Source organism: Ictalurus punctatus, chromosome 3 (assembly GCF_001660625.3).
Source record: "Ictalurus punctatus breed USDA103 chromosome 3, Coco_2.0, whole genome shotgun sequence".
Classification (NCBI taxonomy): domain Eukaryota; kingdom Metazoa; phylum Chordata; class Actinopteri; order Siluriformes; family Ictaluridae; genus Ictalurus; species Ictalurus punctatus.
Window position 1 is genome coordinate 22,528,858 of NC_030418.2, and position 21,886 is coordinate 22,550,743.

At 38.1% G+C, this 21,886-nt stretch overlaps 3 protein-coding genes across 6 annotated transcripts; all 3 read right to left on the reverse strand.

Annotated features, from left to right (window-relative positions):
- Positions 1-5,391: 5,391 nt before the first annotated feature.
- Positions 5,392-11,941, reverse strand: si:dkey-51a16.9 (RING finger protein 122). 3 transcript variants are annotated; one of them, XM_047154107.2, is made up of 6 exons: positions 10,621-11,941; positions 7,614-7,764; positions 7,344-7,386; positions 7,207-7,248; positions 6,861-6,940; positions 5,392-6,485 (listed from the first exon to the last, which is right to left on the reverse strand). In XM_047154107.2, the coding sequence occupies exons 1-6, from the start codon at positions 10,643-10,645 to the stop codon at positions 6,365-6,367; spliced, it is 462 nt and encodes a 153-aa protein (XP_047010063.1). In that variant the 5' UTR covers positions 10,646-11,941; the 3' UTR covers positions 5,392-6,364. The 3 variants fall into 3 exon arrangements, with proteins under 3 accessions (XP_047010063.1, XP_047010064.1, XP_017319102.1); XM_047154108.2 differs by having other exon boundaries at positions 6,861-6,943; positions 11,420-11,934; XM_017463613.3 differs by having other exon boundaries at positions 6,861-6,943; positions 10,621-11,930.
- A 740-nt stretch (positions 11,942-12,681) lies between these two features.
- On the reverse strand, positions 12,682-16,875 carry LOC108263125 (calcium homeostasis modulator protein 2). The gene is made up of 2 exons (XM_017463616.3): positions 16,330-16,875; positions 12,682-14,011 (listed from the first exon to the last, which is right to left on the reverse strand). The coding sequence occupies exons 1-2, from the start codon at positions 16,873-16,875 to the stop codon at positions 13,601-13,603; spliced, it is 957 nt and encodes a 318-aa protein (XP_017319105.2). The 3' UTR covers positions 12,682-13,600.
- calhm1 (calcium homeostasis modulator 1a) lies at positions 16,330-21,881 on the reverse strand. Of its 2 annotated transcripts, XM_053679770.1 has the most exons (5): positions 21,553-21,881; positions 20,826-21,397; positions 18,621-18,885; positions 16,895-16,979; positions 16,330-16,428 (listed from the first exon to the last, which is right to left on the reverse strand). In XM_053679770.1, exons 2-4 carry the CDS (start codon positions 21,372-21,374, stop codon positions 16,963-16,965), a joined length of 831 nt encoding a protein of 276 aa, XP_053535745.1. In that variant the 5' UTR covers positions 21,375-21,397; positions 21,553-21,881; the 3' UTR covers positions 16,330-16,428; positions 16,895-16,962. The 2 variants fall into 2 exon arrangements, with proteins under 2 accessions (XP_053535745.1, XP_017319099.1); XM_017463610.3 differs by lacking the exons at positions 16,330-16,428; positions 16,895-16,979 and having other exon boundaries at positions 18,370-18,885; positions 21,553-21,874.
- Positions 21,882-21,886: the final 5 nt, after the last annotated feature.

Here is a 21,886-nt window from a genome sequence, read left to right on the forward strand (position 1 = left end):
AGGAAGTCAGCAGTTATAAAAATACTCAAACCACCAACAATCATGCCACAGTCAAAATCACTGAGATCAAATTTTTCCCCATTATGATGGTTGATGTGAACATTACCCGAAGCTGCTGGCCTGTATCTGCATGATTCTATTCATTGCACTGCTGCCATACAATTCACTGATTAGATAATTGCATGAATGAGTAGGTGTACAGGTGTTCCTAATAAAATGCTCAGTGAGTGTACAGGAGTTCCCAATAAAGTGCAGATTAGAAAGCCCAAGGCAGGTCATACAAAATCCTTCTACCTCTTTAGCCATATGTTTTCTACAGAGCGGCATGCTATTATAAAATAATCCACTTCAGGGTTTTTAACAGTATTCCTTGTTTTCCTATAACAACACACCCAATTTGAAATAATCAAGTTCTTTTAACTATTAAAATGCTTACCTCAGGTTGTTAGTGCTCAGTGACATCAATCAGTGATTTTGTCCATTTTTTGTTATTTACGTTAGGCAAATCATACATCTACATGTACAAAACAAGTAGATACACTGATTAGTTTGGCAGGGGAATGGACGAGCATGGCAGAATGTACAGTATTTAATATGGCTAGCTATTAAAAGCAGTCGTTGTACTGTCACTTTTCAGTGAGCAAGCAACTGGATAAGCAATTTACGAATATTGGGAATAATCTAATTAAGAACACCCATGGTGTGTTAAATACACTACTACACTCATTAAATTGGATCATCAAAATTGGATCTCCAAAACTTGGAGGAGGTGAAGTTTGAGCATGTGCCATGTCCTGGTTTAGCCACCTAGATATATAAATATAAATTTTATATTAATATTATTTATTATATATTATATTTATAAATTTTATATAAATTATTGTGGGCTTCAAACACTCCACAAGTTTACTCTTCTTGAAGATGATGAATTTCAAAGTAAGGGAGCAGATTTCTTAATATTTACTGCTATAGCTTGTAAAATCTCAGTTTACGTTAATGTTATATTTCACTTTTAGTTGTTTAAATGGTTAAGTTCTCACTGGGTGACAGTGACTGTTTTCTGAGGGTGAAAGAATAAACTTGATTTGACTGAAAAGCCTTTGCAGTAATCAGGTCTGGTTGTTTCTAGGTTGCCTTTGTTTTATCTTAGATTTTGTTTTAATCTCTGAAACAATCTAGTAAAAATGGTAAAAAAAATAAAATAAAAAAAAAAAACAGCATGGGGCAAATACTTTTTCATAGCACTGTATATTTGATCACATGTAAGTATTACAGTACACGTCATTTACCAGATAATTTATATTCAAAGTGACTCATAAGTAAAGCAGTATACTATGCAAATATTTAGCTGTTTGTTGGGTTTTATATGGAAACTTAAAATGTTCCTCCACAAAGGCAAGCTGAAGACCCCTTGAGGGTTCTATATTTAGGACTAAGTGTGTACTACATATGTAGAGTGGCCTGTGCAAACAACCAAACTGAAAAGAAGTTCTTCTCTCTGTTTCTCACCGGATTATGATGGACGATTCACTGCAAATTAATACAAAATTATTCTGAATGAGCACCTTTACTCTATGGTGAAATATAACTTAAACACTTTATTGTTTATTTATTTATTTATTTATTTATTTATTTATTTCATTTTATTTGTCACCTGTCACGATTTGGAGATGGAGACAGATGCACGTGCAGATAATAAGTCTAACAAAGACCATAACAAAAACATAAAAGTCACTAAAACCTTGTGGCAAAACACTATGACAAAGACTAAACATAAACCAAAGACCTAAATACAGCAAGGAAGACAAACATAAGACAAGGAGTACAGTGCAAAGTATGGTTATATACACATGAGTGCTGGTTAACCAGAGTGATTCACGTGCAGGTGGTCATGTGACTGTAATGTAGTAAGGTGCAGTGGCTGCTGGGAACTGTAGTTCCTTCTCTGATACATGACATCACCTATTTGTGAATTAGGTGTATTCATTTGGCTACCACTTTGATTCAAAATGACTCACGAATGAAGCTAAGAAAAGTCGTTCTCAATCTTCTTTCCTACTTTGTCAAAAAATGCTCAAATGGCTCTCAGTGGCTCCCACATTGTTTTAATTTAGCTTTTCCCAGTCACTGTGTAGCTGTAGGGAATGGTTCTGATCAGCAGAGGGCACATAGAACTTTCTTTAGTTTATAAACATCATAAAAACAACGCAAATTAACAGAGTCTGATTTCATTTTAAAAATCTCTCTCATGATATATCACAGAGCTAATCTAACACTAAAACTCAATTTGAATCAAGCTCACTTATGTGCATAATATAATCAACAAATTAAAACATGAAGTATGACTTATGCAATAGAAGTAATTTTAGCACAGTTTAGAAACTCTTTTTGTTGAACATGTCTGTGGTCTTGTCTCTCATCTCTCTTGCTACGGTTACAGTCTGGCACCTTCTATACCTGAGATGAGCTGCAACATGCTGTAGCATGCAGCATTGTCATATCTCCCCACAGATCTGTGCAGCTCAAGCATACACTCACTTCCTCTGTGTAGAACAAAGCACACAAGAATCTGCCTTCTCTCTGCCACTGCCAAAAAGAACACATGGCAAGAGCCAAACCATTTTGCTATTGTGTTTAATGTAGAGTAATCGTGCAGTATTCTCATTTAGATGGATGTTAAGCATACAAAAATACAGAGATGCTAATTGTGACTCATGGTTCAAGTGTATTAACACAGGTCATGACTGTATCATTAAAAAGACATCAGTCTGGCAGGAAATTACATATACACGGCTTCTGCTGAATTATTACTCTATTTGGATGTACAGTAACTAAACATTCATTGTGGAGCTCTGAGTATAACAACAGTATTATTTATCAGGTTCAGAATTCATTTCAAATGTAAAGTAAATAAATAAATAAATTGTTACTCAAAACCCAAAACTGTGCAGCTTTTTTTTTTTTTCTGAACCTAAAATTAAATGAGCTCGGATATTTTACAATTAGGGATCACATGGCAGGAGTTCTGTCTCCTACTAGCTAATCTGATCTTATGTAGACATCTGGACCTCTAAGCTTTTTGGTGAATCTGATATTCAAAAAAAAAAAAAAAAAAAAAAAAAAAAGGCTGTCAAAAAGTACTGTTATGTATTGAGATAGGAAGGGAAATACTATACACACACAGGGCTAGATGACATCTATAGGTCCTTCATAACAACTGACATAACTATGAACATTTATAAGGCCTTATTCCAACAGGCATCTGCTGTAAAAACAACAGCAACAAACAAACAAACAAACAAACAAAAAGGCTTCTTTTGTTTTGCTTTTAAAGGCTGACTTATGTTAAAACAACATTAGAACTCAATTTGTGTTTTGGACAAAGACTATATGGCCAAAAGTATGTGGACACCTGACCAATCACATCTTTTTAGAAGATTACATTCCAGATTTAGTCCTCCCTTTGATGTTATAATCCACCTCCACTCTTCTGGGAAGGCTTTCCACTAGGTTTTGGAGCAGTGCTCCAAAGTAAGATTTGTAGATTTGTGTTCATTGGGCTACATTAACATAGTGAGGTCAGACACTGATACTGGTTGAGGATGTCTGGCACACAGTCAGCAGTTCTAATTCATCCTAAAGGTGTTCAATGGGGTTGAGGTCAGGGCTCTGTTCAGGCCACCTAAGTCCTTCCACTCCATCCTGGGCAAACCATGTCTTCTTGGATCTTGCTTTGTGCATAGGGGCATTGTCGTGCTGGAACATGTTTATGAAATCTTATAATAATGATGATTTTGATTTTATGCATGCCGCGTCATAATTTTGTGACACATCATATGTATACACTGACCTACTAATGCAGTTTTCATGACATTTGTATGTAATCTACCCAGGAAAGAATCATAACACAACTTATTTCAGCTAAAATCTATATCACTTTGCTACGTTAGGTGTTATGTCATTTGCAAACTTGATATAGAAAAAAACACACTTACATGACAGCGTATGCATGATAGAATAATCCTTTATATGTTTAGGTAGTTTATGTCAGGTGTTGTGTAGCCCTGTGAATGCTGCATTTAAATAAAGTTTTACAAAAGGAAGACCTAGTAATTCCACCTAACAGAGCAAAATGTTATTTTTATGTATTATGCTGGATTTTTAAAACAAACAAAAAAACATGTTATTTTCAAAACAACAAAAAATAAACAATATAGTAAGGTCTTGTAACATTTAAGTAAAGTGTCGGCCCACCACAAAACATCACAACAGCTTCAGTGCACCTTAGCCCAGACGCTACAAGTCTTTGGAACTGTGCTGGAGACCTGAACACCGTTCTTCAACAAGATACAAGTTGGTGTTTTGATGGTTTTGATGGACAACGCCAGTTCATCAGTACAAAATATTCCACTGGTGTTCAATTGGGTTGAGATCTGGTGATTGTGAAGGATTTAAATAAGGTCGGGGTCCTCCTGAAAGAGACCACTGGCATCAGGATAGAAGTATTCATAATATAAAGATGATCAATCAGAATAACTTTGCACTGATTTGCAGTGACTCTTCTCTCAAAGGTGACAAATGGACCAAAACCATGCCAGCAAAAATACCTTTTACAGATTCGTCACCTGTCTGTATTTCATAACAACCATTCTATACACCTAAAATGCTGTCCGAGCAACAATATTTTGTATCTAACACTGTGATATCAGTTTTGTTAATCCTGGTATTAGTTTGTATGGTGCCAACTATTAACATCACTGAATAGGCGATTGTTTTTCCACCAGTCAGTTATTGTCTGGGTTCATAAGAGAAGAGTGTAGCTGCTGTATTTTTTCACAGTGCATGTTGAGAGCAGTGTGTCTGTCCACAGTACACAATGTTGCACAATGTTCCACACAGAATGACCCTGGCAGCTCTGTTCTGTTTGTGGGGTGCAGCTCATAGTGAGACTCTCTCATTCTCTCTCTCACCATTATAGATTTTGTAGAAAAGATATCAATGTTTTTTTTTGTTTTTTTTTCAGGAAGACCACAATTGAGGGAGTCTTACGGAGATCTCGCTGAAATAAACAGTATGGAATGCCCTGTTGACAACAGTCACAAGGTTACCCGTTAACACAAAGAGCGAGCACTGCCATGTAAAATAGTCCGAATTACCACAGGAATTTGTTGAGTTTGGCCATGAAAAGGGTATTTGTTAAATTTGTAATTCAGCCTTACATAAGAGATCTTATGTCTGCTTTGATTATAAAATTAATGGAAGTCAAATTATGCATGACATCATAATAATCCAAATAGAATTACAAACATACAAGTATGTCCTATTTCCCATCTTGTTTCTATGAAAAATCCATGCTTTAGCACACAAATAATAAACACCAGCTCTGATAAATCACTGAGATGTTACACTTTATTGAGGAGTGTATACAATATAAAATAACTACTTCAAAATAACTTAAAAAGACTACCCAAAACTCCTGTTCAACCAAACTTGGTCCTGAATCTGGAATGCTGGGACTACCATGGTGACAGGCATTAAAATAATAATAATAATAATAATAATAATAATAATAATAATAATAATAATAATAATAATAATAATAATTATGTTATTCATATTCAGTAGGTTCTTTGTGATTTCACAAATTTTGGCAAGATAAAAATGTTAAAAGTGAATATGCTTGTGTGTGTGTGTGTGTGTGTGTGTGTGTGTGTGTGTGTGTGTGTGTGCATGGTTCCCTATGATTGACTATGATGGAACTAGAGACCCATCCAGGGTGTATTCACACCACAAACCTAGTGTTCCCAGGACAGACTCTGGATCCATCATGACCCTGACTAGGATGAGGTTACTGAAGTTGAATGAATGAATAAATGAAAATATTCTGGACCAGGGATGGGATGGTAAAATGCTTTAAATGCGTTCAAATGACAAATTTGTATAATGACTGCTTATTTGTCTGTGGTAATATAGCATCCTCTGCCACTGACAGTGTTATAAATATATATAAATATATACAGTATATTGTGCCATGTCTTCTCAATGCATCCACATACTGTACAACTGATCAACTTAATTCAAATTTGAATCCCTTTCTCTTCATCTTCACCCATCCATATGACATCCATATATTTTATTAAGGCTATCTGCATGGCTAAATGTTTTCAGACTTTAGAGACATCTTTGTGTGAAAAGTCCTCGTTGGACGGCAGAGAAGTGTTTGTAAGGAAGTCAGTTGATATTGGAATGGGCTTCATGATATCATGTGTTTGTTTTTTTTACTTTGTTCTTGATCGAAGCTCAACAAGTTCCAAATGACGAGAGACTCTTCTATCTTTCTCTTCCCTACACCATGCCTCTTCTGTCACACCTGCATGGGGTTCTGTAGGCTATCGGCCCCCTGCTGAGGGTTAGGATGGAGCCTACAGATGGGTTTATTACACATGGGGCAGACACTTCGGATTTCAAGCCACTTTACCAAACACCTAGAGAGGAGATGAAGAGAACACAAGAACAAGAGGGGGAAAGAGAGAGAAAGAGAGATGTTATATTTCTGTCACTTTGTAACAGTCATCAGAAGGCAGCATAAGGTTACTTTGTGTCATGGCACGTCAGATCTGATCTTCGCAGCAAGCTTCCACATTTTAATTTACTGACTAAGGACATGAAAGATTTTTTTTCAGTTGTTTTGCATTTCAGGTTCAGCAGGGTTATGATGAGACAGTTATATCACAGATCTCTTTTTCTTTTAACTGAACCATTAAGAACACAACCAGAATGGCAGCTAAACTTAGTGATATGAGATGAGAGAGATATGTGAATAGGCTTGTGTGACACAGCAGCATGGGAAATTTACTTACTTCTTGTGAAAAGCATGTGAGCAGGGACAAACACCGAGCTCCTCCCTGCTCCTGAACTCCTCCAGACAAACAGCACAGGTCTGCTGCAGGGTGAGACACACACACACACACACACACACACACACACACACACACACACACAGAGAGACAGAGAGAGAGAGAGAGAGAGAGAGAGAGAGAGAAACAGACTGTTGTTGTCTAAAGCTTGAATATCAATATCAAAGTTATTAACTTGCTTCATCTTAGTTTTGCATAATTGCAAAGCTTAGGGGTGGTTTCTGTCTGAATATCCATCAATATTTTTGTTATTATTATTTTTTTGTTGTTCTTATGAGCGTTTACTTACACCAAGAAGGCTTAGCTTCTTCTCTGATCCTTTTAGAACAACCTATGAAGGGAAGAATAAAACTAATTATTCTTGAAACAACTCAAATTAAAAAAAAAGAAAAAAAGAAAAGAAATAAATATAAAAATAAATTGTACCTCGTTGTATCCAAACTGCTCCCGTGTGACCTGTCGTCTCAGGCTGTGAATAAATGCAGCAGGTTTTCACATTACATAGCAAGGTTTAAAAATGCACAGCGATTTTCTACACTTGAGTAAGATGTCTGTATACACTGAGGTTAAATACCTGCTATAGCACACAAGCAAGCAATGTATTCATCTATATTGAACTCTGCCAAGAAACAGTATTCTCAGAGTGGAAAGTTTCAGTATTATGATGTTGAAATTGAATATACACTACAATATTACCTGAACAGATAGCAACAGAAGATGAGGCTCAACATAAAGATGAAGAGGCCAATACCAAGAATGATGATATAGACGTTCAGGGGGAGGGGGTACGTGACTTCTGAGGTCATTTTGCAGTCTAAAATGTGTAGGCTTTGGTCACACAAACATCCTGCAAAGCCACCAACAAACACATTCAGGTTTAAGCCAATTCACAGCTAAAGTTAGCATTCATTCTAACTTACAGTATAGGCTAGTTTTTAGTATAAACAAGGATTTTTGCTAATAACAGAAACATGCGATTTGCTCTTTTCTTAATAATTTCAAGGCCAGTTATCAGGTGGCTCTATCAGCGCTGATCCTGATCGGAGCTTTAAAGACTTTAAGTCTATAGGAACTTCATACTGTTTGCCAGTTTCACTGTGAGTATGAATGGCAAATTAGTATTTGTTTCTCAGCTGATAGGTACTATGAGACTCATGTATTTGCCTTTACAAGGCCCTTGGCTGACCACACACAGCACTGAAGCTCTCATGTGTTAGGTTCACTATGGCCCAAACATGCATATTGCATAAACCTCGGAGCAGCGTGTCCTTGTGTTTCTCATATCACTGTAACATTGTAACTTACTGATGGACTTCGGTGAGTTGCATGAACTTTTCACTGTAATACATACACTCACACTGCAAACAGAAGAGGGTCTCTAATGAGTCTGGTTGAACAGTGATGGAAATCACTAAAGAAAAAAGTAGCTCTAATAGGTAAGCATTTCTTTTCCGGCACTCATGGTTGATATGACATTTGTTTCTGAGAGAATGGTTCACCTTGCTTACTTTGCACATACTGACATGTTCAGGACTGTCTATTCCATGGGTTCTTAAATTATTTTGCAAGCAGGGACCCTGTTACACAATATTGTGTTTTTTAAATCTGTGTTAATAGAGCAATTGCCAAGTCAAATTCTTTGTAAGTGGAATCTTACTTGGCCAATGAAATTCTTTCTAATTCTGATGCTCAGCCTGTTACAATCATAGCTGTTTGGCCATTTATAAATAAAGTTAATTAAATGGATTGATACAAGGTGAGGTGATTCTGTGCTTGTATTAAATAATTACTGCAGTGAATCTTGGGGGCACAACTTGAACATGAAATTGCTTTTCAGCCCTTTTGTGAAAGAACAGTATTAATGTTGTCATATCCATAGCTACAGTCGAATCTTCAGGACACATCTCACATATCACATTCACAAGCTTTTGAATAAACTGGCACAACGAATAAAAAAAACCTGTTTGGAAACAAGAATTTGTCATCATGTTGTTTGGGCAAAATACTCATATAATATCTGCTGCTCATTTTAAACTAACTTTGTTAAATATAAAAGTAAATACATTCATATTATACTTAGTGGACTTACACAAGGAGATTAAAAAGAAATGCTTCTTTGCTTGAAACAGACAACAGCTAGAATAAAAGTTGCATGCTGTAAAGCAATCTGAGAAATGTGCCTTTAGCGGCACATTGAACTTTTTTTTGCAAAAATCAAAATGTGAATTATAGTGATAGACAACCTCAGCCCTGGCCATCTCTCATGCATTCTGTATGTGGGTGGGACAAAGACAGAATAGAAATCCTCCACTGTGGGAAGACATAAAGGATTCAGGCAGAATGAAATCCTCACAGTCCTGCTTGACTCCTACTATACAATATATGTGTTATAAACTGTGTCACATTAACTACTCAATGGACTGTAAAAGACAAAGCAGATACACTGCCTTTGTCCCCAAAACAATTACCATTATCGATGCTACACATCCTATTGTACATGTGTGCATGGTTTATGTTACAATCAAAGGTCTTTAAAAAGACTCTTAGATACTGACTGCTACACACAATATATTCTCTCTAGGAAGTTACACTGGAGCACATTTGACAGGGACAGCAATATGCCGAGAATCAACTCATTAAAATTTGAGCTTTCTCTAGTTTCAAAACTCAGTAAGCATAGGTTAGAAGTGCTTGGAAGTTAATCAGACCAATCCAGATTGTTATGGTTAAAGATGTGGAGCAAATCGTTATGTTCAAATGACTAACAGATGGAAGAGCGTAGACCAACAGTATTTAACTCCCAATATTACCAAGCTTACAGAAGTGTTATTGTATTATCTGTTTTCTGACCAAATTTGTGCACCCATTTTTTATAATGCAAATACAAAAGATTTACAAACCAACTCTTTACACATCGCCACTTTAGCCTCTTCACAACTATAAGCTAAAAATAAACAATGCTGTTGACAAAAGACCACCTCACTTATGGTACAGCATAGATCATAATTTCATTGCAAAATTATGCCCCCCCCCCCAAAAACAAACAAACAAACAAACAAACAACAAAAACATGAATGCAACACTGAAACGGAAGTTGCGAAAGATAAAAAGAGTGCCAGAGATTATAGATGTCTTAATATATATAGCTGTAAACTGTAGCTGGGAAAAGACAAATAGAGAGAAGGAGTGAAAGATGGGCCAGTTGGCAGAGCTTGGGTAAAGCCTGGGCAATTGTGCATACACAAAAGCAAATACAAGTGGCTGCAGACACAGCCCCCCTCTGCCATGAAGCCACCATCTGCTCTGTTTAATGGGGATAAAGGGGGAGAAAAGCACATGGGGCACTTTCAATGCATGCTGTGCACTTTAGAAACTAACCAACCTGAGCAGGAATCACCATTTGGAAAACAATGGTGACTGACATCAGATGTCATAGGCTGCCAAACAATATTCATTCATTTGATACAAAAAAAAAAAAAACACAGAGGGACAATGAATCTCTCTGCGGTCTGTGCACAAGTTCAAGCCATATAAGAAATTGCTATCACTTCTAATTGTATAAGAGGATGTTAGTAAAGCAATGATAGCAAGCACATGTCTGGAGATGCTGTTAATAACACCTTTGCCTAGCTGCTAGCACAATACTTAAAGTCACAGGAATTGGGGTGTGTCATATGAGGAGGTTGTTATGATTCATACTTACTGTTATCCCACTGGAGTAGGTTCATGAACAGGAGGTTTAAGTTGTTTCAGTCGATCCAGCCAATCAATAATGAGTTCCAGAAAGACAGTGTTGAAATGAGCAAGTTAGATATATCCACTTAAAAAAATCGGATAAATAATCTGGACTCTGGCTTGCGGGAAACTCCCACAACAAAGCTACAGCTCATGAAATCCTCACTGTCTCTGGTTAACACATTATGAGCACCCACCACATTCCCTTGCCCATTTGCATGGAGGCAGGATGAGCATGCTTTCTTGGCTGAAGTCAAGTCACACACTTTTCCAGTTCAAAATTGGCACTGAGATTAAAATGCTCACTTCTTCTTTTCCAGGAAAAAAACATGCAACGTGGTACTTAACACATAGTATGGCTCTGACTTTGTCTTTTGTCCAGTGTCATGGTCCAAAACCAAACTTGATGTTTTGGTATGTCAAGCCGTCCCTTTTGTAGCTCGATTTTTAAGGCAGTTTCGACGGTAGTGTAAGGTGAGGTGTTCACAATTGGCTTTTTACAGTTCTTGTCTTTGCAATAACCATACAATTACACCAAGTGCTCTGTATTCTTCTGGGTGAGCACATATACAAGGCATAAACTTATGGCACTACTTAGCTTTGTCTAGCTTCAAAACACTATCAAAAGATCAATTTGTCCATGTGCTGCCTTCTCCCACCTTTCTCATGCTCCACCTGGTTTTCTTGTCCTTTTTCCCAAGGACAGTCTTCCTGTCCAGATCATAAAGAAGCAGACGTGGTAAGACTGATCTCCTGCGTGAATTTACCTGCTTCAAAAGCTCAGAGTGGCTTTGTGCTGGTGATGGCTTGCTCCCCTCTTCACCATCTGTCTTGATCTCTCCTCTCCATAAGCATGCAAGAGAAGAGGAAAAACAAAGATGTCAGTGTTGGGAAAAGGGGTCCACCCTGTACGTTTGTGCGTGTGTACTCAGGTCCAATGTTTTCCTAATCTTCTTCTCCAGCTCTGGGTGCTCATAATGGTGCCGAGCACTTCTTGCCTGCTCAGTTTGTAAACAGATCTCTGCTCATGTGATTCGCCGTCTGCATCATAGCTCTCCTTTCACCCGCCCCCTCCTTTCTCTCTGTGTCGCACACGTTCGCTCTCTCTCTCTTTCCCTCTCTCTCTGACTCATGCTCTCTCAGCCGCCTGCCCTCTGCAGCTGCAGGCTATTAAGAGGTGACAGCAGCCAGGCGGCTGCATTCTGCAAGGTTGTGAGAGGAATGGGAGTCATTTAGCTCCTCTGGTGACCTAGTCAGAAAAATAAACAGAGCTTGGACACTGTGTGAAAGAAGCAGAAAGAAATGAGGGGAGAGAAAGAGAGAATGGGATGGTAGAATGGTGCTGTACATATAATGTGGGGCAAAAATATTTTGATTGTCTTCCACCATGGTATTGAATATTTACCATAGCAATGCCATCAAACAGTTATGTAATGGTTAAAACGTGGAGGTCTAACACTCAGTGACATTAAGAGCAGAAATCATTTAAATAATTAATATGGGCAAAGTGTAGAAAAGCTAGATTTAGAGATTCAAACAATAGAGTTTAATTTATCTCACATTTCAATATATTTGAACTACTACTACTACTACTACTAATAATAATAATAATACTGCTACTACTACTAAGAATAATAATGATTGTTGTTGTTTCTGCATATAAACGCTTAAACCATGTCCTTGTGTGTAATTATGTATTACATAATTTACAGGTTGTTGCCTCAGATATTCAAAGTAAAACCTATACACATTTTCAAATAGGACACCTACACCTTTTATTTCTGAGCATGTTTGAAAAGTAACATCTAAAGACTAAGGTGAGGCTGCTATTTTTAGCAGAAGCCTAATGTTGTGTTTGTCACATTTTTACCCCTGAAAGTGTTAACAGAGGAAATGCAAGAACCATTTGGAACTGCTATTAGCAATGGGAATGGAGACCTAATGAACTGTTTTAAACCCAAACTTCTGATGCCTGCATTTAAGACTTACACAGGATTTTATCATATTCATAGAGAAAAAAGAACAAATGTACAATGAAAACTTTAATAAAATATATTGTAATATATTGTGGATTATTTTATATACGTATTGTACAATATTAACAATAGTTGTCTGTACAGCACACCAACATGTCCTAACACAGGGCCTACCTGAGATAACATGGATTCATTCAGTAACTGCTTTATCGTGGTTAGGCTTGTGGTGAATGTGGAGATAATCTCGGCAACACTGGCCGCATAGCAGGATAATGGGGTTTGAGTCCATTGCAGAGCACCATTCACACACACACACACACACACACACACACACACACACACACACACACACACACACACAGTGTAGCCAATCCATCTACCTGCATGTTTTTTGGGACAATTGGAGGAAACTACACACCATTGTGAATCCTGAGTTCAGAATTGAATCAAGGACCCTAGATCCGTGAGGTAGCAATGCCACCCACTGTACCCCCGTGTAGCCCACATGAGATAACATACATTCTCAAAAACTAATTATAAGGCACCATAACAAATGCTGACATTATTAATGAATAATTAATTTTTAAAAAATTAAGAGACTAGTATACAATACATATCATCACATATATATATATATATATATAAAAAAAAATACAAATAGCCCATACATTTAAAAAAAAATTTCCATGGGTTTCTATGTCTTTACAAACAGAGAAAAGCTGCTTCAGTATGCATTATGTATTAATGTACATTTCTGATGAATTAACTGTATCACTCAATTCATACCATCATCAAGTTAAAAAACAGATTAAAAATATGTTTGCATCTCAAATAATAAATTATCATAGTGACATTTTCAAGCAAAATAAAAGAAGAAAGCAAACACTACTCAGATATGCACAGCAGGGACAAACAATTGTCCACAAGAAATGACCAAAAGGTAGTTGGTTACTGTGGATGACCATTCACACCTTAACCTAACATGTCCATCTCAATGGCCTCAGTGTTGTTCCCAATTGTGAAATTGGCCCATTTATTTAGGCGACTGTACAGAGGAATCCCTTCATTCTCTCTGTATAAGTAAACTCCTGTTATCTGGTTCCACTCCAGATTGGAAATTGCCAGTTTGGCCCCGTGACATGCTGCCAGAAGCCCCCTTTCCTGCTCCTCCAGGGCTACAAATCCAAAGAAGGTCCTGATGCTCTCAGCAGCACGGAGCTTGGCGTGAGCCTCAGCAGTGCGCTGGAAAAGAGCGTGTTCATTGGCCCGATAGGAAGACCAGTATGCCTCCTGCTGGTAGCCCAGGGGAGAGCAGCAGCGCTTTCCACACATCACCAGGAACACAGTGAAAGAGATGATAGCCACCAACATCCAACCCAACAGCTTGAGACAAAATGAGAATACAAGTTATAAATACATAGGTTGCAAAATATCCAAAACATCTACTTTAAACAAACCACTGATGGTATGCCAGTGATGATGCTAATGATGATGTAATTTTCATATTTCTTGATCATAGGTTGGGAAAAAAATGACACTTTCATTTCACACACACAGAGAGAGAGAGAGAGAGAGAGAGAGAGAGAGAGAGAGAGAGAGAGAGAGAGAGAGAGAGAGAGAGATATCTGGGGAATTTGGAGGCCAAGTCAGCACCCTGAACTGTTTATCATTCTCCTAGAGACCATTCCTGAACAATTTGTGCAGTGGGGCAAGGCGCATTATCCTGCTGAAAGAGGCCATTGCCATTAGGGAATACCGTTGGCATGAAGGGGTGTACTTGGTCTGCAACATTGTTTAGGTAGGCTGTACGTGTCAAAGTAACATCCACAAGCCCACGCACATCAATGGGCCTTGGGCGCTCATGATCCTGTTGCTGGTTCACCAGTTGTCTTTCCTTGGACCACTTTTGGTACGTACTAACTACTGCATACTGGGAACACCCAACAAGACCTGGTGATTTGGAGGTGCTCTGACCCAGTCATCCAGCCATCACAATTTGGTCCTTGTCAAAGTCACTCAGATCCTTTCACTTGCCCATTTTTCCTGCTTCCAACACATCTTTGAGAATTGACTGTTCACTTACTGCCTGATATACCCCACCCCTTGACAGGTGCCATTGTAATGTCATATTCAATGTTATTCATTTCACCTTCACTTCACACACACACACACACACACACACACATACATACATACATACATACAAACATACATACATACATACACACACACACACACACACACACACACATATATATATATATATATATATATATATATATATATATATATATATATATATATATATATATATATACATACATATATATGTTCGCTCAGAAAAAGCTAAACTGCAGTGGAATAAATGTTATTTTGGCTTATATACTGCATATGTACTGTAATATGGAAGTGAACAAATAAATATGTTTAATAAATGAAAACATTTGTGTATTCTCCATTTAAAAAACTAATTTAATTAACAGGACACCTACATTTTTGAAGAATCCAGTACAGGTCATTTTGACTCTGTGTGTTCATGTAAGTTTTTTGGTTCATGCGTTCTAGGGTTATTCACGCATTCATGTACCATTCACTTTATTATGAACACCTATACATTCATGCAATTATCAACCAATCCTGTGACAACAGCACAATGCTTTTTTTTTTTTTTTAATCAGGCAGGCAGGTCAAGAGCTTCAGGTAATATTAATATTAAATATTAGAATGGAAAAAGTGTGATCTCTGTGATTTTAACCATGGCATGTTTGTTGGTGACAAATGGGCTAGTTTGAGTATTTCAGAAACTGCTGATCACCTGGGATTTTCACACACACAACAGTCTCTAGAGTTTACACAGAGGGGTGCAAAAAACAACAACCCCATTATACATTGCGTAAGCGACAGTTTGTGGGTGGAAACGGGTTGTTAAGAGATATCAGAGAAAAATGGCTAGATTGGTTCAAGCTCCCAGAAAGGATATAGTAACTCATATAATCACTCTTTATAACCATGGTGAGCAGAAAAGCATCTCAGCATAAACAAAACATTGAACCTTGAGGTAGATGAGCTACAACAGCAGAAGACCACTTTGGGTTCCACTCCTGTCAGCCAATAACAGGAATCTGAGGCTATCATGGATATAGGCTCATCCAAACTGTCCAGTTTCAGTGAGTCTGTGCTCATGATAGCCTCAGATTCTTGTTCTTGGCTGTCAGGAGTGGAACCCAATGTGGTCTTCTGCTGTTGTAGCTCATCCACCTCAAGGTTTGACATGTTATGCTTTCTGAGATGTTTTTCTGCTCACCACAGTTCTAAAAAAGCTTATTGTTACAATAGACGCTGTCAGCTCAGACCAGTCTGATCATTCTCCTCTGATCTCTCTCATTAGAAAGGTGTTTTAGACTGCAGACCCTCTGCACATAGGATGTTTTTTAGACTCTAGAGACTGTTGTGTGTGAAAATCCCAGGAGAAAATTGCACCTATGTCATGCTAATTTAAATTGGAATTTTTCCAATGGCCTGTTAATGGAATGGCAATATGATCTGTGAAACCCTGAATGTTGTTTAATCATGTAGTTGCATACAATAAAGGATGAGATCCAGAAAGGATAAACTATTAAGATTATTTTGCCTTGGGAGTTCATAAATGTCAGACTAAAGGAAAAAATCCTATTATAGTCATTGTAGCTTGGATTTGTTACCTGAGATTCATACTTGAGTCGGCGTTCGATGTCTTTCCAGAAGTGCAGCAGCTCTGAAGGCACATCCTTACAGGGAAACTGGGCCATGATAATGGAGCTCTGGGTAGTGGAAGGAAAGTTTTCCAAAGACTGAGGGTCCACAAATTCACTAAGCGCACAAACATAGGCCTCTCCTCTAAGGAGTGAGATGACAGACCAGGTTACAGGAGCCACTGCTGCACGGCCCACTATTGAACCCAGTAGAGCAAAAGCAGCAGCCGCAGACAGCTTCCGGCATTTTCTAATGCGACACTCCGAAACAAGGTCCCAGGTGCTACGACTGAGCATTACTCCAATTAAAAAGAAAGTTAGGGCAGGTACGCCAATAGCAGCTAACCCATAAAGATAATTTCTCTGAGCAGAACATGGGCATTCGAAGGCAAATATGTTGTATGCTGTTTGACTAGCCACTGTCCCCAGGGCTATCAGCCCATTGAAGATCACTACATCCTTACTCTTAAAGAAAAGAGCAGCAAATTTAAAATTTTCAGCAATAAATGCAGCCATACTTCGTGTTTGGTCCTACCTTTTGGTGATTGTGTGCTGATGATGAAGGATTTTGAAGGATTATTGCCTTAAAAACTGATCTTTGGACTAAACTCTGCAAGCTCCTGTAATGGAAGAAATACACAGTGGGAATATCTTTGAATCGGAATGGTCTACACATTTTCAGGTAACCACTCTAGACAAGTTGTAACTAAGGCAAGCAAGGACACTGATGACTTAAAAGCACCAAGAGTGGGCTTTAAGAAAAAAATCTACAAGACAAAAGGCGGGTAGTGCCGACGCCATCAGATGGAGCATCTAAGAATGAGAGCAAGCGGTATAGTGACGCTTTAAAACTATTACTGAAATAAGAATCCAGCAGTAGAAGAAAAAACATGACATTTTTATTTGCATTACTTTGCTATGCATATTATTTGACTATTTCTTTGTTCAGAGCATTGTTGTATCCAGCTCAGGTTTCGATAAGACATATTCTGAGTTATGTAATACAACACATATCCATAATACAAAACATATAAAGACTAACCTCAAACTACCATAGTTACAATAAGAGTTTGTATAGCCATGTGCAGAAAAAACAGAATAACATTAATGAGGGGGAAAAAAAGTCATACAAACCTATGTTCCACGGCTAACTTTTTCAAAGATCCAAGAGGTTTTCAACAGAATAACAGGCTGAACTTCGAAATAAAAGGAGTCATGCAGAAAACCACACTATTTGTGTTTTCATCTCTATGAACCAGCACCCAAATGAAAATGAAAGTGAGAAAATAGTCTTTTATATGTCTGTTTTTAGCAGCAGTAGCCTGTGATTCAGACCGGTGACTAGTTTCTAACCCAGTGGAAAACACAAGTATTCAAAACATGTGGTCAGGAGGAACTCCCAGAACGACAAGAGGCTGCAGGGTGAAACGACGGAATTCCTGCCTGTGTAAAATCTGTGTAAAGCAAAAACTAACGGTTAAATGTAACTCATATTTGCTCTAATCCAGACTGCACACACAACGAGCTCGTTTTCCAACTAGGAAGATGGCAAAGGAAGTTGGCAAGGTTTTTTTTTTAACCATCCGCTTCTCCAGCCTTCTTTGAATTTAATGTATGATTTAAAACCCGTCAATATCGTAAAACAGCACCCCCTGTTGGTGAAAATGTAGGCCTATTTAACATTCCCACTCTCGCCATGTGATAGGCAGATTCACCTCAAGTTTCTTTCACACAAACTTCAAACTCCCATCATCAGCCACTGTGTAAATATTCCAAAAATGGTTTAAAAAGAGGAACATCCATAAACAGTGATCCAATACAACATTGTGTTGTCATTTTCCCAATTAGTGAACAAGCTTTTTTCCCCTTTCATTTCTTTTTTTTTTTTTTTTAAACAAAAACTGCAACTTTTATTTAAATAAAAAGAAGCTTCCTTTTTGTTACTGATGTATAGGTTAGGGTTAGATTTAGGTGTATGCATAACATTAATTAGCTGCATAAATTGTAAATGTTATCTATTCTTTAAGGTCAGACCTTGGAATAATACGCCGCAGATTCATTCATGGACTTCGGCCTGTGATAACCATTAGTGTGTACTGGAGTATTTGACTTCTCGTTAGTGTTTTCATCTTTTATATATTTATGAAGGCTAAGTGCGGGTTTACAGGTATGCCAGTTCCACAGAACTTTATTCATGTCCTCTATTTCACGGATGCCTAGGAGCTTTTCTTCTTCACTCACTGGCTTTTCTTCATCGTTACCTTTCTCTTTTCCATCCTTTTCCTTCGCTGGCAGATTGTGAAACACCATTTCACCACTGATGCTTTCAAAATATTGTTGAATGCAGATCTTGGCAAAACTTTTGGCATGCTCTTTGCATGTGTCATCGAAGAGCCTGCGTTCTGTATCGATGTAATGGGACCAGTATTTGGTTTTCAGGAAGACGGCTTGAGTGAAACAAGGTCGGATTGCTCTTATCAGGAAGGCCACAAAAGTTGTTGCCATCAGAAATGCCCATCCACAGGCCTGAGGAAACAAAGAGAAAATGTTTCTATATCATCACTTGTCAAGCTCAGGTATCCTTGATGTGGCATGCCGATTAAAACTGAATTAATACGATTGCACGCATTAATAAATATGGACTAGCTTGAATAAATATAAACTTTGCTTGCACAAAATGTTGTCTAATGGTGGCCCATTTTGCTCATTTTTTTTAAAGGAAACATAATTGTGACTAACGTTAGCTGGTGAGCCACAAAAAAATCGAGCTTGGTTTGACCAGTTACCAGTTGCCAAAACACATAAGCTGGTAGACCATCTTTGCCAGCTGGTAAGTCATTTTCCGGCTTCCTAATTACTTTCTTGATTTAAACACTAAATGTTTGAGATTTTCTAATTGTCTCACTGCTGTGTTATTTTATTTTATTTTTTTAAAGTAAGTTGTTGGGTACAATGTAGCATTAGTATCTGGAATTCATAAACTGTTTCCTTTCTAAAAGCACTTACCAGCTGGCAAAACTGGCCTACTAATCTGACCAGCTTGGCCTGTGTTTGGCTGCTGGTAATTGGTCAGACCAAGCAGGATTTTTCAGCAGGAGATATCCTTCAGTCCTGGTAACGTGTTCTTTTGTGGTCAGGTAAAACATGGTGAGTGAAAACATGTGCACATAGGCTAGCAGTTTTTGTGTTTACTTTATTTTTAACCATTATGTATTATAACATAAGAATCTGTTTGCTCTAGATTATTAATGTATGAATGTACTTTGTGTTTTCATTTTGACATTTTCTGTGCTTTTCATGCAAAATTGCTGACATTATTGAAAATGACCACCAGATGCCAGTAACCTAAGTAACGTCATGTCGAATTAGTTGTAAAGGTTCTTTGCTAGCCCTTAAGGGGAATCCTTACATTGTTCTGTGTGCAACCCCTTAATTATCCAACGAGTCCTTATAAACCTCTGAAACATTATTTTATTGTATGATTATACTCCACTAGGAAAATCTATTAGGTGGCATGCAACTATACTCTACCTTTGCTTACAGACATCCCAAACATCTTAGAGTGTCCTGTGAACCTTTACATGTTTGGTTAGAGTGTGTGTGTGTGTGTGTGTGTGTGTGTGTGTGTGTGTGTGTGTGTGTGAAAGAGAGAGAGAGAGAGAGAGAGAGAGAGAGAGAGAGAGAGAGAGAGAGAGACTGACTTTGCTTCTGAGACAGTATACTTGCTCTATTGAAATTTAAGTATGCTTTACTCATAGTCTTTGTATTCATCCATATTCAGCATAGTCTAGTAGCTCCTGGTAGTTGTTGATTTTATTTATTTATTTATTTATTTGGGGGGGGGCTCTTTTTTTAATACCACACATTGTTCAAATGTAGTAAAAGTTCACATGTTCAACCACAGTTACATTATAGTCAGTAGACTCCAAAACAAGCACAAGCTGAGTTTGGGGTGAAGTGCACCCTAACAGGTAGACTACTAACTAGCAACCATGGTTGTGTATGATTTCATATCATATTAAGGCTGACATGCCCACAGTCGAGCTCCACATATGGGAACTACTGTGCTGAGATATTAGCAATAAATAAACAACCGAACAAACAAATTAATAAAATGGCACGAAGGTTTAAAATAAATTTGGAAAATCCAGTTTGACATGCAGATTTGACATGTATCTCAGTTTAGCTGTAGATGTTAAAATTCGCATATTTGGGTATATTCGTGTACATTTTATTTGCCAAACCATAAACATTTCATAGTGCATCAAATACAAATCAAATAAAAACAAGGTGTGTGAATTACATGGAATCTGGGGTGGGTCTAATTAAGATTTTATTGTTTAAAGTGAGAGAGAGAGAGAGAGAGAGAGAGAGAGAGAGAGAGAGAGAGAGTGAATGACAGTTTGATAGAAAGTGTATGATATAACTACTTGTGTGTGTGTGTGTGCACGCGCGTTCCAAATTACCTGCGACATAACCCGAATATACCTGGATGCTGCCTCCCTGTTGATGACATAATTTACGTCGGAGATATTTTTGCAGGGAATTGTCGCCAGTATTCTCTCCAGATCTTTATCAGGCATAAACACGCTGCTTTTGTTTAAGAACTGGCTCAGATCGACCTTGGCGCTGTAGGCGCATATGAAGCTCTTGCCATCCATGAGCGTGACGGCGATCCACACGGAGGGAGCGATGAGCGCGCGCTGGGTCATGGAACACAGCATGTAGCGCAGCACAGAGGGCTCCTTCTGCCGCTGACCTATGGGCCTCTTCCATTCCTCAGTCAGCACCGAGATGTTGTTATTCAGCACGTAGCCGAGCATGAAGAACCATAGTGGAGGAACGATCATAATCCCGATAGCGTACGCGTAATTATACTCCGGCAGACACGGACAGGTGAACTCAAACGTGGAGTAAAGCTGTGCGCTCGCCAGGGCCATGATACCACATATTCCGTTCATAAAAGACTCCTGGTTAGCTTGTAAGAACTGGAACATCATCCGAAACTTATCCATGTTGAGAGGATTCCGTTTGGAAACTGGTGACAAGTGAGGAAAACACACAAACGCGTAGCAGCGTCAATAATTTGAAATCAATAATTGGTTAAAATAAATAAATAAATACGAGTTCTTTAATCCTATGATCTCTGTTCAGTTCTTAGCAAATAAATAAATAAACAAAATCATTATTTACCAGAACAGATGAACCGATTCTCTTTGCACGTACGAGTGAGGAGTCGCCTTTGCACTGGCAGGAGCGCACACCTCGGCTTCGTCCCAAACAGCAGAATGGAGGCTTATGTCAGAACATTACGTCAGCTGGCCTACAGTTTTGCCATGCTATTTGGGAGGCTAGCATGTGGTTTGGGACGTAGCCGTGCTGAAGTGCTGAACTTTGGCCACTCCTTACGTCCTCAATGTAATTTTCGCCTTACTGAGTTATTTAAACATATGCGAATATCTGGCAATATTTGTCAACATCGACTTTGATATCAGCTCAGATTTGATTTAAATCATTAAATATTGTG